The sequence below is a fragment of the Oreochromis niloticus genome, linkage group LG13 (assembly GCF_001858045.2).
Source record: "Oreochromis niloticus isolate F11D_XX linkage group LG13, O_niloticus_UMD_NMBU, whole genome shotgun sequence".
NCBI lineage: Eukaryota > Metazoa > Chordata > Actinopteri > Cichliformes > Cichlidae > Oreochromis > Oreochromis niloticus.
This window is the reverse complement of record NC_031978.2, coordinates 12,811,246-12,825,060: the sequence shown is the minus strand read 5'-3', so window position 1 is coordinate 12,825,060 and position 13,815 is coordinate 12,811,246. Positions and strand designations below refer to the sequence as shown.

General features: G+C 39.0%; 1 protein-coding gene across 8 annotated transcripts in view; it reads right to left on the bottom strand.

Moving 5' to 3' along the window:
* Positions 1-12,123, bottom strand: part of ryr2b (ryanodine receptor 2b (cardiac)) — an 84,791-nt gene extending 72,668 nt beyond the window's left edge. For 4 of the 8 annotated variants that reach the window (XR_003213509.1, XM_013271750.3, XM_019366887.2 and 1 more), the window contains exons 1-17: positions 11,883-12,117; positions 9,903-10,022; positions 9,349-9,453; positions 8,811-8,885; positions 7,296-7,374; positions 7,034-7,146; positions 6,263-6,386; positions 4,784-4,880; positions 4,626-4,700; positions 4,153-4,309; positions 3,836-3,997; positions 3,593-3,714; positions 2,650-2,833; positions 2,437-2,572; positions 2,214-2,309; positions 1,912-2,030; positions 1,416-1,549 (exon numbers count right to left, since the gene is read on the bottom strand). Coding sequence is in view for 6 of the 8 variants with exons in the window: in XM_013271750.3 (XP_013127204.1) it covers positions 1,416-1,549; positions 1,912-2,030; positions 2,214-2,309; positions 2,437-2,572; positions 2,650-2,833; positions 3,593-3,714; positions 3,836-3,997; positions 4,153-4,309; positions 4,626-4,700; positions 4,784-4,880; positions 6,263-6,386; positions 7,034-7,146; positions 7,296-7,374; positions 8,811-8,885; positions 9,349-9,453; positions 9,903-10,022; positions 11,883-11,930 (1,946 nt within the window). In the remaining 2 variants the exon portion in view is untranslated. Of the gene's footprint in view, positions 1-1,415; positions 1,550-1,911; positions 2,031-2,213; positions 2,310-2,436; positions 2,573-2,649; positions 2,834-3,592; positions 3,715-3,835; positions 3,998-4,152; positions 4,310-4,625; positions 4,701-4,783; positions 4,881-6,262; positions 6,387-7,033; positions 7,147-7,295; positions 7,375-8,810; positions 8,886-9,348; positions 9,454-9,902; positions 10,023-11,882 lie in introns of all 8 variants that reach the window. The other 4 variants (XR_002064361.2, XM_019366894.2, XM_019366892.2 and 1 more) reach the window with 3 other exon arrangements.
* Between the last annotated feature and the right edge of the window lie 1,692 nt (positions 12,124-13,815).

Sequence of the window (13,815 nt, the reverse complement as noted above, 5' to 3'; positions counted from 1 at the left end):
AGCCTGAGGAATAAAATGGGCTGCTGATGGGAAAAAAAAGCATGATAAAAGAAGGCAGCTGCTTACAGAGAAAGGGCAGATTGGGCAGAAAAAAACTTGCTCAAAGGAAAAGGGAAATGGAAACTGCCTACAAGATCAGATTGGCACAGCAGGTCAAAATATTGAGAGACAGAAGAAGAGCACGGACTATGATGAAACTGGCTAAAAAAATGCCTCCGTTGAGTCATACCACTTCGGGCTTAAGGTAATCTTTCCAAACTCTCACGAGACGAGGGTGAGACAAAGACATCTAAGCTCTGACATCAACATTATTGTTCCGATCTATTCAGATGTAAAAAAAAAAAAATGATGTAGCAATCGAAGAGATGACACTGGAGGAAAAAAGAAAGTATTTAATTAAATCCAAAAGAGGAGAAAAAAAAAAAAAAAAAGAACGAATGTCACGCTGTAGAAAAATCTGAAATATTTCTGGTATCAAGGATGTGACATCTTTACAGATGAAAAACAAGAAAATCAAGGCCCGTGGGAGTCAGAGCGCCACAGTTGACAAATAACACTCAGCTAAACAAATGCATGTGCGAACATGAGAAGAGCCAGGGAAAGAAACCCCTATTCAGTTATTTCCCAAACATAAATACAGCATTGTGCAAAGGTTCTAGGCCACCATCCCATTATTTCATATTTATTTCACATTAAGAAAATGGAAAATAAGTGCACTGATTTATTAAAACATCTGTAAACATACATGAAACTAAAGTACGCAAGGCAAAAAGTCTGTATATTTCTAATGAGCTTGAATGTCAGCATTCTTCAGTGTAGCCTGAACTTTTTAACGCAACTTTCTTATAATTTCTTTAGGTAGTCTTCAGGAACAGCACTCCAGGCTTCTTAAAGGACATTCAAAGCCCTTCTTTGGATGCTGGATGCTTTTTGTTCTGTTCTCTGTTGAGGTGATCCCTCACTGCTTCAATAATGTTAAGGTCTGGGTTCTGGGGAGCCCAATCTATGACTGAAAGTGTTTCACAGTGGGTTTTTCTATCCAGGTGCTTTTGCAGGGTTAGGTTAAACAACTGGACTGAAAATGAATGAAAAAGCAGCCAATTTCCAAAGAAAAACTTTGAAAGACCTCCGGAAACCCCGGGGAGAAATTGCTGTCTCCTTGGAGGCAAAATATAAAGAAATGAGGGGTGGCTTGAGACTTTTGCACAGAACTGTAAAAGCTACCTACTTAACATATTGTTCTTTGTGCTACTTTGCATCTGATTTTTATGTGTAGTGAAAAACAATAATCCAAAATCAGAGTTCTGTCTGAATGTAGAGAAATTCAGAAAATTTCAAAGTAAAAACCATGAGTAGAATGGCAAAAAGACAAAAACAAAAAGCGGTCCTGTTTGGAAAACAGATTATAAAATTACCTGGTGACCTGATTAACGAGACGTGTTTGGAGTAGCAAATCTCTGTCTGGCAGCAGACTGTCACAGATGAGGTTCTGATTGGACCGCACCGCCACACCATGGCACACACACAGAGAACAAAGCACCTCCAGCACCTGGAACACAACCTGTCAGCTCTTCATGTGGCAATAGCTCAATAAGCAAATGGAAATGATCCGACATCAGGAAACAGATTGGAAACTGTTATTATAGCTGTTAAAAGTGAAACACTGTGTCTATGTTATTGGACTGGTGAGAAATGTGGAATTTGCTTAAGCCTCAAAAGGACAAATTCTGAGAGAAAACTAGGATAACAACAAAAGACTTTTTGTATTTATTTTAATTAATTCAGACATGCCACTGTAGCCAAAAAGCTTAATAATGAAATTACTGGCCATTCGGCATCACTTATTATCCATGCACTTAACTTCAATCTTATTTTTATATTAAATACACATCAAGGCCTTCTAAACACTACCCTGTGGTTGCATCCATGCTTGTCCAGAAATGAGATGACAGACTGAATGTGTTGGTCCTTGATGGCATTGAGAGCTTCAGGGCTTTCCACAAGGACGCAGTGAAGAACCTCCAAGACTCCTGTAAATATAACTGCCCGTTATTGTGTGGATGATAACCTGCATTTACCTCTATACTTCTATATTATTAGGTATAAATCCCAGACAACACACGATAACCAATGTCAAATATAATATAAATATATACTGTAAAATTTCAATCCACAATGGCTGATGAAGAAAACATAAAGCAAATCCAACCAACCAGAAGAGGCCTCCTGCCGTTCTAGCCTGCTAATCAGCCAGTCCAGCGAACCTGAGAAATTAGCACAATTTGCACGGTTTCCCCGGAGCAGAGCAGCTTAAGAGGAATAAAAAACAACAAAAATATTAACAGACAATAAGATAATAAGGGGAACCCTAACAGATAGGGAGATATTTGTGGTATCTTCAAAAAATAAGTATGGTGCCATCTATACTACTCTCACCCAACAGCTCATAGAAATGGTTGACGATGGTCTCCCACTCCTCTCCTGTGTCACTCTGAACAGCCTCGGCAAAATGAGAAGCACTACTATACTGGTGTAGACGGTCAATACAATCTAAGACCAAATCTATCACACCCTGAGAAGAAAGGGAGGCACAGTTAGGGAAGAGTGAGGCATAGCACACATAGGACTCATTCACACTTATCGATTTACCTCTTTTTGAAACATGTTCTGTCGATTCTTTAGCGCCACCATGCTGTTCTGTTTAGCTTCATGGCCTAGCCCCTCCAGTGGAGGCTGGAAATAGATTATCAGATCCTGCAGACTGCGTGTCACTGTCTCCACTGACAGGCTGACAGAGGGGATATTTACTTCTTGGTTAAAACCATCAAGTTTCCTAAAGGAAAAAAAGTTTGTTTTTAGACTCTTGTATTATAATTACTGCTACTATCACCGGCCAAACTTGTGTTATCCTCGATCGATGGAGTAAAGACAGAGGATGTTATACTGGTCTATGAATTGTTGTTTTTTTTTTTTTACAAATAAAAGACTCAAAATTTGGCAGCCAGAATGTGAGACAGGCAGACAGACAGACAGTATCTGAGCCCCAAGTATTCTCATCCTCCAGATTTCTTGTAATTATGACATGGCAATTAAAAATTATAAGATAAGGTAAAAAACAGAGCAAAGCATTAGTTCCAGCAGCCCACAAAGTCAAGCTCAGCTGCAATCATTGCAGATCAGCTGATCCCAGTGTCAGCCCACATCAGCTGATACCCATCTACACAGCTAACTTGTTGTGTCATAGAGGGCATGCTATTTAAGCTTCTTGAATCTGCCCAGCTCCTTCCTTGACGCTGTATCTGAGTTGACTGCTTTGTTTAGTTCTGGGGGGTCTTGCTGCTGCTCTTTCCACCTCCAGCTTTTCATGTGCGCATACACGAGGGCGGGGAGGTCCTATCAGAGCCACAATGCCAAGACAATAACATCCCTGGTCTTCTGATTGTATGTATATATCATAAACATATCTACAAAGCTAATGCTGTAAACCCACGCTCAGTCGGACATGTAGTGTGACATTTAGCATTAAGCCAACACTGCAGCGGTAAAAAACTTATTCACAAATGACTGAAGGTCTTAATCCAGCATCCTGTACCTTACAAAGCGAGTGAAGAGGAGAACAGCACTCCGGATTAGTCTGGCAATATGAGATTCTTCCCTCTGAGAACGAGACAGTGTCAGCCCGTCGTCCATATGCCCTTCACTGTGCAAAATTGCCTGAAAACACATCATTTGCAATTATATCCAACAGATTCTTTTGCCAAATTCTTTAGTCCAACACTGTTGGTTAACTGCCAGTGATTGTCTTATTATAGTAATACTGAGTATGCAAGTTCACCTTTCGCTGAGCTCCACCCATATGGGACTTGGCATCAGCAGCTTGGTATGTTAGCCAGAGCCCAGAGGCTACATGTTGAAGAAAACAAATGGAATCTCCATATTTGATCTCCGGGATTCCCATCCCATCAACATCAGTCTTTGTGTTGGTGTCAAGCTTCTCCTAAACACAAAAAATGCATTAAATATTCTTATTTTTCTAACTTTTCTCTTTTAATAAACACAAAAAACTCAAATAAATGACATTACAGTCTATATTCTGTAAAGACTCAGAACACCACTGATAATGTCCAGTGTATTTCTCATATCACCCCTCACCTTTGATGATCGAAAGCAGAAGGAGGTTGTATTGATGTCAGCTTTGTCCCGATCAACCAGCTGCAGACCTTTCTCCTCTGTAAGACCCAGGTATCTTCCAGTAGTAACGTGGCACAGTCTAAATGGCTGGCCCCAGCATGTATGCCTACCACTCCAGCTGGAAAACATCAAGAGAGGAAACCAAGCACTCCACAACATTTAGTTATTCCTCATAACTGTCAAAATCCCCATTAGCATGCAGGGGACACGGGGAATTCAGTTCTGGGCCAATGACATCAAGTATGACCCTAGCACAAAACAGAAATTCTGTGGCTGGTGGTGACTTGGTGCAATAGGTACAACATTACCTCTCTCTATACTGGTATTTTACAGTAACAACATTGGAGCTATAGAGCTTGAATAGAATAGCGCTTAAAAGCAACATATTTATTGATACTGAAAGTGAGCGGACTCCACATTCCCTGTACACTTACACAACTCGCAGAATCTCCAGCCTCCAGAGAGACCGGGCATGACCGGAGACTGATCCAATCTCATAATGCATTATCCTAGATTAAGAAAACAGACATAGTCAGAGGAGTAAAGGACGTTTCCGCGAGCTGACTTGGGAGGGAGAGTCTTTTCGACTAACCTTTGAAGCTCCTCTCCATGCTCTGTAGAGGGAACAGTCAGACACGCATCACTGTGGCTGTGGAGTAGCCGAAGTGTTTCACCCCCCTTCAGGTATCCTAGAGTCAGCAAGAAAAAAAAACATTTATTGCTTTGAAGTGGTGAGTAAAACATGCAACATTTCACAGAACTGGTACAAAAGGTAATCTATATAACTGTAGTAAAAGCTCTAGCGACTGCTAACTTTAAGTTTCAATATTTGCAGCTTCTTTTTAACTGATCTTAAACAGAATTTTATAAAGAAACAGAGACATCACATGTTATTTAAACCCCTTCACACTAACATGTGGTCAAAGAGGTGAAGTGGTGAGTAAAACAGGCCTTGGGCTGCAAAACAATATATAACCATTAGGGAGACAGCAGGAACATTAGCACAGAGCAAAAAACACACACACAGAGATACACGCACACACCACATAAGTGACCCTACATCCAGGGAAGACATCAGTGGTGATAGAGTCATTTCCATGCTATAGATAAAACTCCCTCCAGACATGTGAAGAATTCTCTCCAGGAAAGAGGAATCTTATAATCCAAGACTTGCCACAAAAGAGAAGACTTCAAAAGGGCAAAAACAGAGGGTTCACCACAAGGTGCAAAACAAGTCTCAAGATCAGAAAGAGAATAAAGATGAAAAAGATTTCCCACAAACACCCAAAAACATTTAGAGCAATGCTTGACCACCATTATTTGGATAAGTGATCAGCCTGTAGTCTGACGAGGGGAAAAGGGACTGAAAAAGCTGGAGAAGCTCATGATTAGAAACATACAATATCCTCTTTAAAATTCTGTGAAGCCAGTCTGATGCATGGGCAAAAAAAGGCACCAAGACCAACTAACAAACAAAAAGTGTCTAAAATATGGACTGTTTTTTTTCCTTTTTTTAATTAGCAAAAAACCTGAAAACAACAACAACACAGAAATCCAATTCTTCTGTCATCCCCATGGTTTCAGACTGAGAAAGTATTAAAACTACACACTTGATTTATTATGGTTTTAATTTGTTGAATTACATCTGCTCTCTGAAATTCTGAGCCTGTGTATGAAAAAGGGTTGAGGCAATTCTTTTGTTAAAATTAAAGCTGAAAGTCTGTTTATATTCATTTTATGTTATTTCAGTGTAACTGCTTTAAATTGAATACTTGTGGAAAACCTCTGGAATCCATCTAAATTGTATCAGCATTGAGCTAATTTTATATTTTGCACACAATTAATAATTGTTCAAAAGCCTATATCATCTTCATGAAACAGCATTTGGTCCCCTCAATTTATTAAAACACAGCTTTGATGTATTATTTATTACCAACATATTAACATTATCTGCAGTGCAGAAACTGAAGGAGCTGTATTTCTTGGAAGCAAAAGAATCAGGTGGATTATCTAAATTGAGAAAGGAGCTACTTTGCAACATGTTTAGAAAGCAAAAGGAAACAAAACTTGCCTTGAGCAACGGCGCGTCCAGAGCAGATGGGAGCAACACTCCAGAGGGTCTGCTGGAAGGCTGCATTAACAATCAGACTGTCACTCAAGCTTTTGTTGTCAGATGCAGTGCCAAAGGAAAGGTGCTGGGAAAAAACAAAATGGCATTAAATATATTCTCATCAACAATAAATACAACTTGTCTTTATTTTATATCTAAAGCCATTAAGCTACACAACATATTAGAGGAGGAGAAAATGCAACTTTTGCCAGGTACTGTGTGAAATAACTCTACTGAGGTTCACATGCTAACCAGCCTAACCTTTTGATTATGATTCCAACCTCTTGTCAGTCTTGTTGAGGGGCAGGTAGTTAACAAACACTAAATGCAGTCATGGCTGGAGCTCTTGGCAAGCGACCAATGGAGACTAGCCGGCCAACTAGGATTGTTTTTAGCATTAGTAATGGATCGCTGCTCCCTTGCCACCACTCATGCCACAATTATGCTTTCCCATACACTACTTACAAGGTCCCCTGGCCCACCACCGATAGACTGCAGATCTGATCCCAGCGGATGAGTCCACAGCATGGTGTCATGCCAAAAATATTCGTGCATAGCCATAAAATGGCTGTTAAACATAAAACATAAAAAAGTACAACCCTTTTCTGCTGCCTCACTGTTTACAAAATGAACTTTTAACCAGGTTGGTGTGCTTGATATTTAACATAGTGGAGGCTCACTCAGAGTATATTTTTTGCCATTAAGAAAAACTTCAGTTTTGTTCTGACTCACCAAGTATCTCTCTGAAGACACATTCACAAGTATGAGGTCATCACCTACGCGCACCTTCTCACCCTCTGACCTCTGTCTGGATGCTGGGTGGACAGTCCACCAACACGCCTCCCCTGAACCACACACAGAATATAAACACAAAGGGAAAGAAGCAGTTCACAGACAGCTGATTTAAAAAAATATTGTAAAACACAATATAGGGTGGGAGCATCGCAAATACCTTAACAAAGAAACTATTTTAACTGATCGTTCAAATAAATACCTGCTTTGTCCTCTTGCAGGCCAACATCAAAAGCCAGCTTGTCAGTTGAAGACTGAGAAGAAGGCAAGCAGCTGAAGTACTGGATGTGAAATAAACAACAGGTAAATAATTCAGTGAACATACCAAAATATTCTTTACAAAAATAACATCAGTGTGTGAACATCAAGATTTTATTTTCTTTTTATTAAAAGTAAAACAAAAACAAAAAACATACCATTTATATATTACACAAATTCTATTTAACCATCCAGATCCAAAAATATGCTTCACTAAGTACCCCTATTCAACTGCTTATAAATAAAAAGATCTAATTAATCAATCACAACGTATCAGCTCAAAGCATTTAGGAATGGAGACATGGTCAGGATGACCTGCTGAAGTTCAAACTGAGCATCAGAAAGGGGAGAAAAGCTGATTTAAGCGACTTTAAAAGTGACATGGCTCATGATGCCATACAGAAATCTCAGTATTTCAGAAATTGTTAATATTCTGAGATTTTCCTGAACAGCTATCTTTAGGGTTTATGGAGAATGGTCTGAAAACGAGTGAGCAGCACTTCTCTGGACAAAAATGCCAAAGATCAGAGGAGATCAGAAGCCAGACTGCTTCCAGCTGACAGGAAGGCAACAGCGCCTCAAATAACCACTCCTTACAACCAATGAATGCAGAAGAGCATCTCAGAATGCACAATATTTTTCACCTTGAAGCAGATGGACAGCAGCAGAAGAACTAATCCAAGTGCTACTTCTGTCAGCTTAAAACAGGAAACTGAAGACACAGTTTGCACAGACTCACCAAAGTCAGACAACAGAAGACTGGAAATTGGAGATTTTTTCCTGGTCTCATAAGTGCAACATTCAAATAGTAGCACCAGAATTTGGCATAAAAAACATGAAAGCATGAATCAGTCCTGCCTGTATCAATAGTTGAGGCTGCTGTGGGGGTGTAATGGTGTGACGTGTATTTTCTTGGAACATTTGGGGCCCCTTAGTGACACCTGAGCATCATTTACAAACCACAGCCTGCCTGACTGTTCTTACTGACCATGTCCATCCCATTAGGACGACAGTGTACCCATCTTCTGATGGCTGCTTCCGGCAGGATAATGCTCCATGTCACAAAGCTCAGATCATCTCAAACTGCTTTCTTGAACATGAGAATGAGTTCAGTGTACTCAAAAGGCCTCCAACGCCACAAGAACACAATCCAAAAGAACACCTTAGGATGTGGTGGAACAGGAAATTCCCATTATGGCTGTGCAGCAGCTGTGTGATGCTATCATGTAAACATGCCATCTATCCCTGCCATGAAGAATTAACCCTGTAAAGCTTGAACCGTGAAATAATTGTCAGAAGATTTTTTTTTTTTTAAACTAGAGGGTTTAATGAACCTTGAAATTAAAACAAAAAAAATAAGTTTTTATAATTTTTGCTATATCTAGCATTTTGTGGCAGATGTATTATTGTGTAATTTATTCAGTTTTTTGAAAGAAAAAAATAGATATGACTGACTCACCATGCCACTGTATGAGTGTAGAAACAATACCGCCTGCCCATATAGAAGGGTGCGATGGCTACCTCCAGCTCCCACCTGTATGTGATTAAAATACACAAACATCAATTTAAGCAGCAGAAAACAGTTAAACAGGAAAAGAGATAAACAAAGCATCCTTCCAATGTGTAAACAGTTTGTTTACAAGTTATTTAATTTACGATAACTTTAACGTAAACACCAGCTGTTCTAGCTTAACCGTGTTTCTTAGGTCAGTGTTTCAAGACTGTGCTATCCATATAAATAAATACAAAACAAATCTCCCTGAAATAATGTCACAGACAAAATCCTTACCCACTCGCATTTTGGTTAATAATATCACAATAATATAAAAACATATACTGACTTTATCATAATATTTCCATTAAATTATATCTCAAAAATAGACATATGTATTGCAAAATGACAATGACAGAAAATCACATGTTTACGGAATAATAAGGAGCACTGAGTGAGAACATTGACTTTATATAAAGGTTATGGGAGAAATAGTAGAAAAGACCTCTGCAGCCAGGTGTTCGCTGTGGGCCAACATCTCCTGCAGGGCTCGCACAGAAAGACACTGGGCCAGGACAAAGCCACACACAGACAAGTCTGGTGGAACATTCTGGTAAAGAAAGAAAAGACATTTGAGTTTTTGAGGTAATTTCATGTCTGGCTGTTCCCTTCACAGGCCAACAGTGCAATTAGTGCCAAAGACCATGGCAAATTGGCAATGGGCAGTCCAAACTGGGAAGGAAGGCATGTAAAAATGCTCGAGTTACAAAAACTAATAAGGAACTAAAGTTTTAGATACTTAAAAATAAACACAATGTATTGTCCATAGATAATCAGTGTATGAATACATTTAAATTAAATATATATTTTGTGTAACAAAAGTTTACAAAATTATAGTTTAAATGTTTGAAATTTAATACAACATAAACAAAATCTAAAGTATTCCTGTGGCAGTGAAATATTTGGAAATTTCAGTCATCTCTCTCTTTGTATGACTGTCAAACTGAGTTGTCTGACAGTAAGAGAAGACTGTGCAGTCACACAGGTAGAGCTCCTTACCTTACAGTTAGAGGTGGGCTCAAGCCGGCAAAGTCTGCTGCCAAATCCTTCGGCAGCAAGACATAGCTTCACATGTTCCTCCTGGGAGGTGAAGGTACTCTGCAAAACCACCTCATCTCCCTGTGCAGAACACACACACAGATGACAGGTTTCAAGTTAGAGAAGTCCACAGAGCACATTCACATATTGAGATTCACCGGATTTCACCATGAAAGCTTCTGTTGGATAGGATCAGTTAAAGACCTCCATCACACCAAAACGCCTCTGAAATTTTATCTTGTGGATTAATTAAAAAGAAAGTCAGTGAAGCAGTTTTGGCTTCAGAGAAATAAATCTTCATCCTCTCATATCATGTAATTTGATTCTCTCAGAGGAGGAAACGTGTTTGGCCACAATGACCGAACATAGAAATTCAGTCCTATTTTGCTTTTTAAATGTTAAAACAACTTTAAACTATGAAATGTGTGAATTTTTAGGTATATCATCAAAACTGCCCCATTGTGCAGTCCCATTGTAAACACATGCAAAGGAAATCTCAGTCGCTGTCAACATTACCATATCTGCATTTAAATACCACATTGGCCAAATTAGGTTTCTCTGTTTATTTGAGAAACTGTAAGGAAGGACAGCAGGCGACAGGCTTCCAAAGTCCAGCCAATAAAACCAACACCTCTCTGTACCCAGGCTGCAAACATCCATATTGGGAAGATACTGCACAGTCTGACCCCTGATTTACCCTTCTTTCCACTCTTCATATCTGCAGTACTCTGCAATCAGTCAAACACACTGTCCAATGCTGAGGTACATTAGAGCATTAGAGCAGGACTTGGAGTCTTTTTTAAGGGACACTTAAATTTCAGATCTAATAGGCTTTCACTTCGAGTGTTTTCGAATTGAAAATGCTGCAGTTTTGTTTGTTTTTTTTAAGGTTTCTTGTAATTTTTTTAATAGTGGAATTGGGACCTCTTTGCATATAAAAATGACTACACTTTTATAACAAATTAAACATTGTTGCCATTTCACAAATGTCATATATTTAGTCACTGGGTCTATTACGGTATGTTTTCCCTGTCATCTACTAACTAAATGATAACGAGGAAAGCTCCATCAGGATCCGGGTAGCTTAATACCATGGCTGAACAATTTTGCGGGGGGAAATCCTGCATTTAATATAATAAAGCATGATATCGTAGATGGATCTCACAAAATGACTTCTCTCCAGTCTATGTGTTGGGCTCAGGATGATGAACATCGCTGGCTTTGTGTGAATGTGTATGTGTCTCAGCCACTCCAGACGCCCTCCATGTGACATGCCCTTATCAGAGGGCAAAGATTACAAGCTGTGAGAGGACAACTTACAGCTGCAGAGCAATAATAGCATCTTGCAGTGAAGATGCGACAAGCCATTTTTGGCCTCCCTTTGCTGTCACTGTTGTTGCTAAACTATTATCACATTAACATTTTATTATTTATATTTTTCTTGAATAAAATGTTGCGAGTTTAATTAAAATGGGATATGATCATCTTTTAACTGATTGGGATATGCATCACTGTTGACACCTGACCTTAAATAAACTAGATCAGTTAATCAGTTACTACAGCACTAGACTAAAATCATGACTCATGTGAGCTGGTTTCTGGTTTTTAATAAGGCTATTAGTCAGCTAGCCCAAAGCCAGGTGAAATGCTGTTACTATGACGTGCGTATGGAGGCATCTGCGCACGAGACAGTGTCATGGTTACATGATTGCAAAATTGCTCCTGACAGAAACCTGCATATAACTTTAATTAAACAAATTAATTAATTAAAAAAACACCTATACATAAAGCTAAATAGGCTACCCTAAGTACTACCTTTAGTACAGCTACTTACTAATTATCAAAACCTCCGGTGGTGGTTGGCTGTTTTGCTAGCCAATGAAGACCTCTGTTTGACTAAATACTGGCCTGTATGTTTAATTTGTAAGCTGTCTGACTCACCGTCCGTAGAAACTGGAATTCATCGTCGCCTTCTCCACTGTCAGTCATTATTTCAACCTTTATGGCCACATTGTACAGTGAATGAGCCAGAAGAGGACAGGGACTGGAGAAGCTGGAACATGAAGGTACACGGCCCTGAGTGTGTGGGCGGAGTCTGCGGTTCAACTCCGGCCATCATGATGCCATTTTAGGAAGGAAAAGTTGAAGCTGTTAACATCTGCATGAACCTACAAGAGCTCGAAGTTTACTTTAGGGTACAGGGTGTGCGTTATAACTGCCACTGACTATTGCTTCGAGTGTGTGTGTGTGTGTGTGTGTGTGTTTTTCTTTAATGAAATGGATAAAGGTTTAAATATCTAATCAAAACAACTTTGATAGTCTAAATCGGGGGTGTCAAACATTAAGCCCAGGGGCCAAAATCGGCCGGGCAAAGAGTCCAATCCGTCCCACTGGAGAGTTAGAAGTCCTAAATCTGTGCTCTCCATCACATTTTCTAAAACTTTATTTACAGTTATAGAAATGGCCAGACATTTCTATATTATTAATATTTTTTGTTAACATTTATTAATTTTGAATTTCTTTTGTGTAATTGTAAATGCAGGAGAGTTCAGGCAATGAGCTTCCAGAACTACTTCTATAATTTTACATATTTATCTATTTGTGCTGACAGGTTTCTTTCATTTGCAAGAGCAGTCTTTTTTATTATGTAGAAAAACTGAAACGTACTTTTCAAAATTAAACTTTTTTCTGATATTAAATGGGCTTAAGAGTGTAGTTAAATATCTTTTCACAGACAGAAAAAGGAATTTCACTGATCCGGCTCACTTAAGATGAAAGTGGACTGTGTGTGGCCCACGATGTAAAATGAGTTTGACATCCCTGATCTACAGTCTTTAAAGGCTTCCCAGGCACAGCAGGCTAAAGAGAAACAAACGCGGATTAACGCTATTAAAAATTTGAGCCTGAAAAGTTTTTTTCTTGTAAATACATCAGAGTGAATATCAGCCCTCACACAGTAAGGTGGTACAGGGGTATAGAGTATTTGACCAGAAATAAACACAGAACAGAAAACACTGTCAGCTATGATTTTCAGGTTCATGTGTAACCTCGCACAGATTACATAAAAGGTAGCACTCCACTCCACGAGAGCCTGAAAACTGTTTTTATGGGACTGTTTTGCAAATACTCTTTAGTAAAATGCATAATCCTATTTTCAAAGTGCAAGGGTTTTAGCAACAAAAGAGAGCATTTAGAGTAAGAGTACTCATTATGGAGAATGGTCCTTTTCAGAATCATATCCATTTTAATATTGGGCCATAATTGCTAAGTCATTAATGTGTATATCACTTCAGTGTTGTTCAGCTGAAGTTTAATTATATACTTCTGAGTAGCTTTATTCTTTTAATACAGCATACATAATACATAATAGTAGATCTGCATTTCAAAATAGTTAAAGCTTTTTGAATAAAAGCTACAGCAAAGTACAAAGTGTTTGGATGCTTTTATGACCTTCGAAAGTTTACGGTGGCAGTAGGTGTAAGACAAACCACAAACCTCAAAGTGAACCTACTGAACAAGCTGTGCCTCAGCCATAACTAATTTATTCACGATCAGCAATTTTACAAGATTTAAGCAAGTATGGAAAAACAAAATGAACAGAAGGAAGCACAGAGATATCTGACTTTCCAAAGGCAAAATATAACATGCACAAAAAGTCTGCTAGCTACAACTTTAAAAATACAATACTTAGACTCCCTAGCTGGCAGCAAAACAGGAGAAATAAACTTGAAAATAAACAGGCAGAGAATGCCTGCCAAGCTTCCACTATCTTACATGCAGGTTTGCTCAAACACAGCAGAATAGAACAGGTCCCACAGGTTTGCCACGTTTCAGGTTGTACTGAACAACACTAACCCCTGTAACCATCATCACA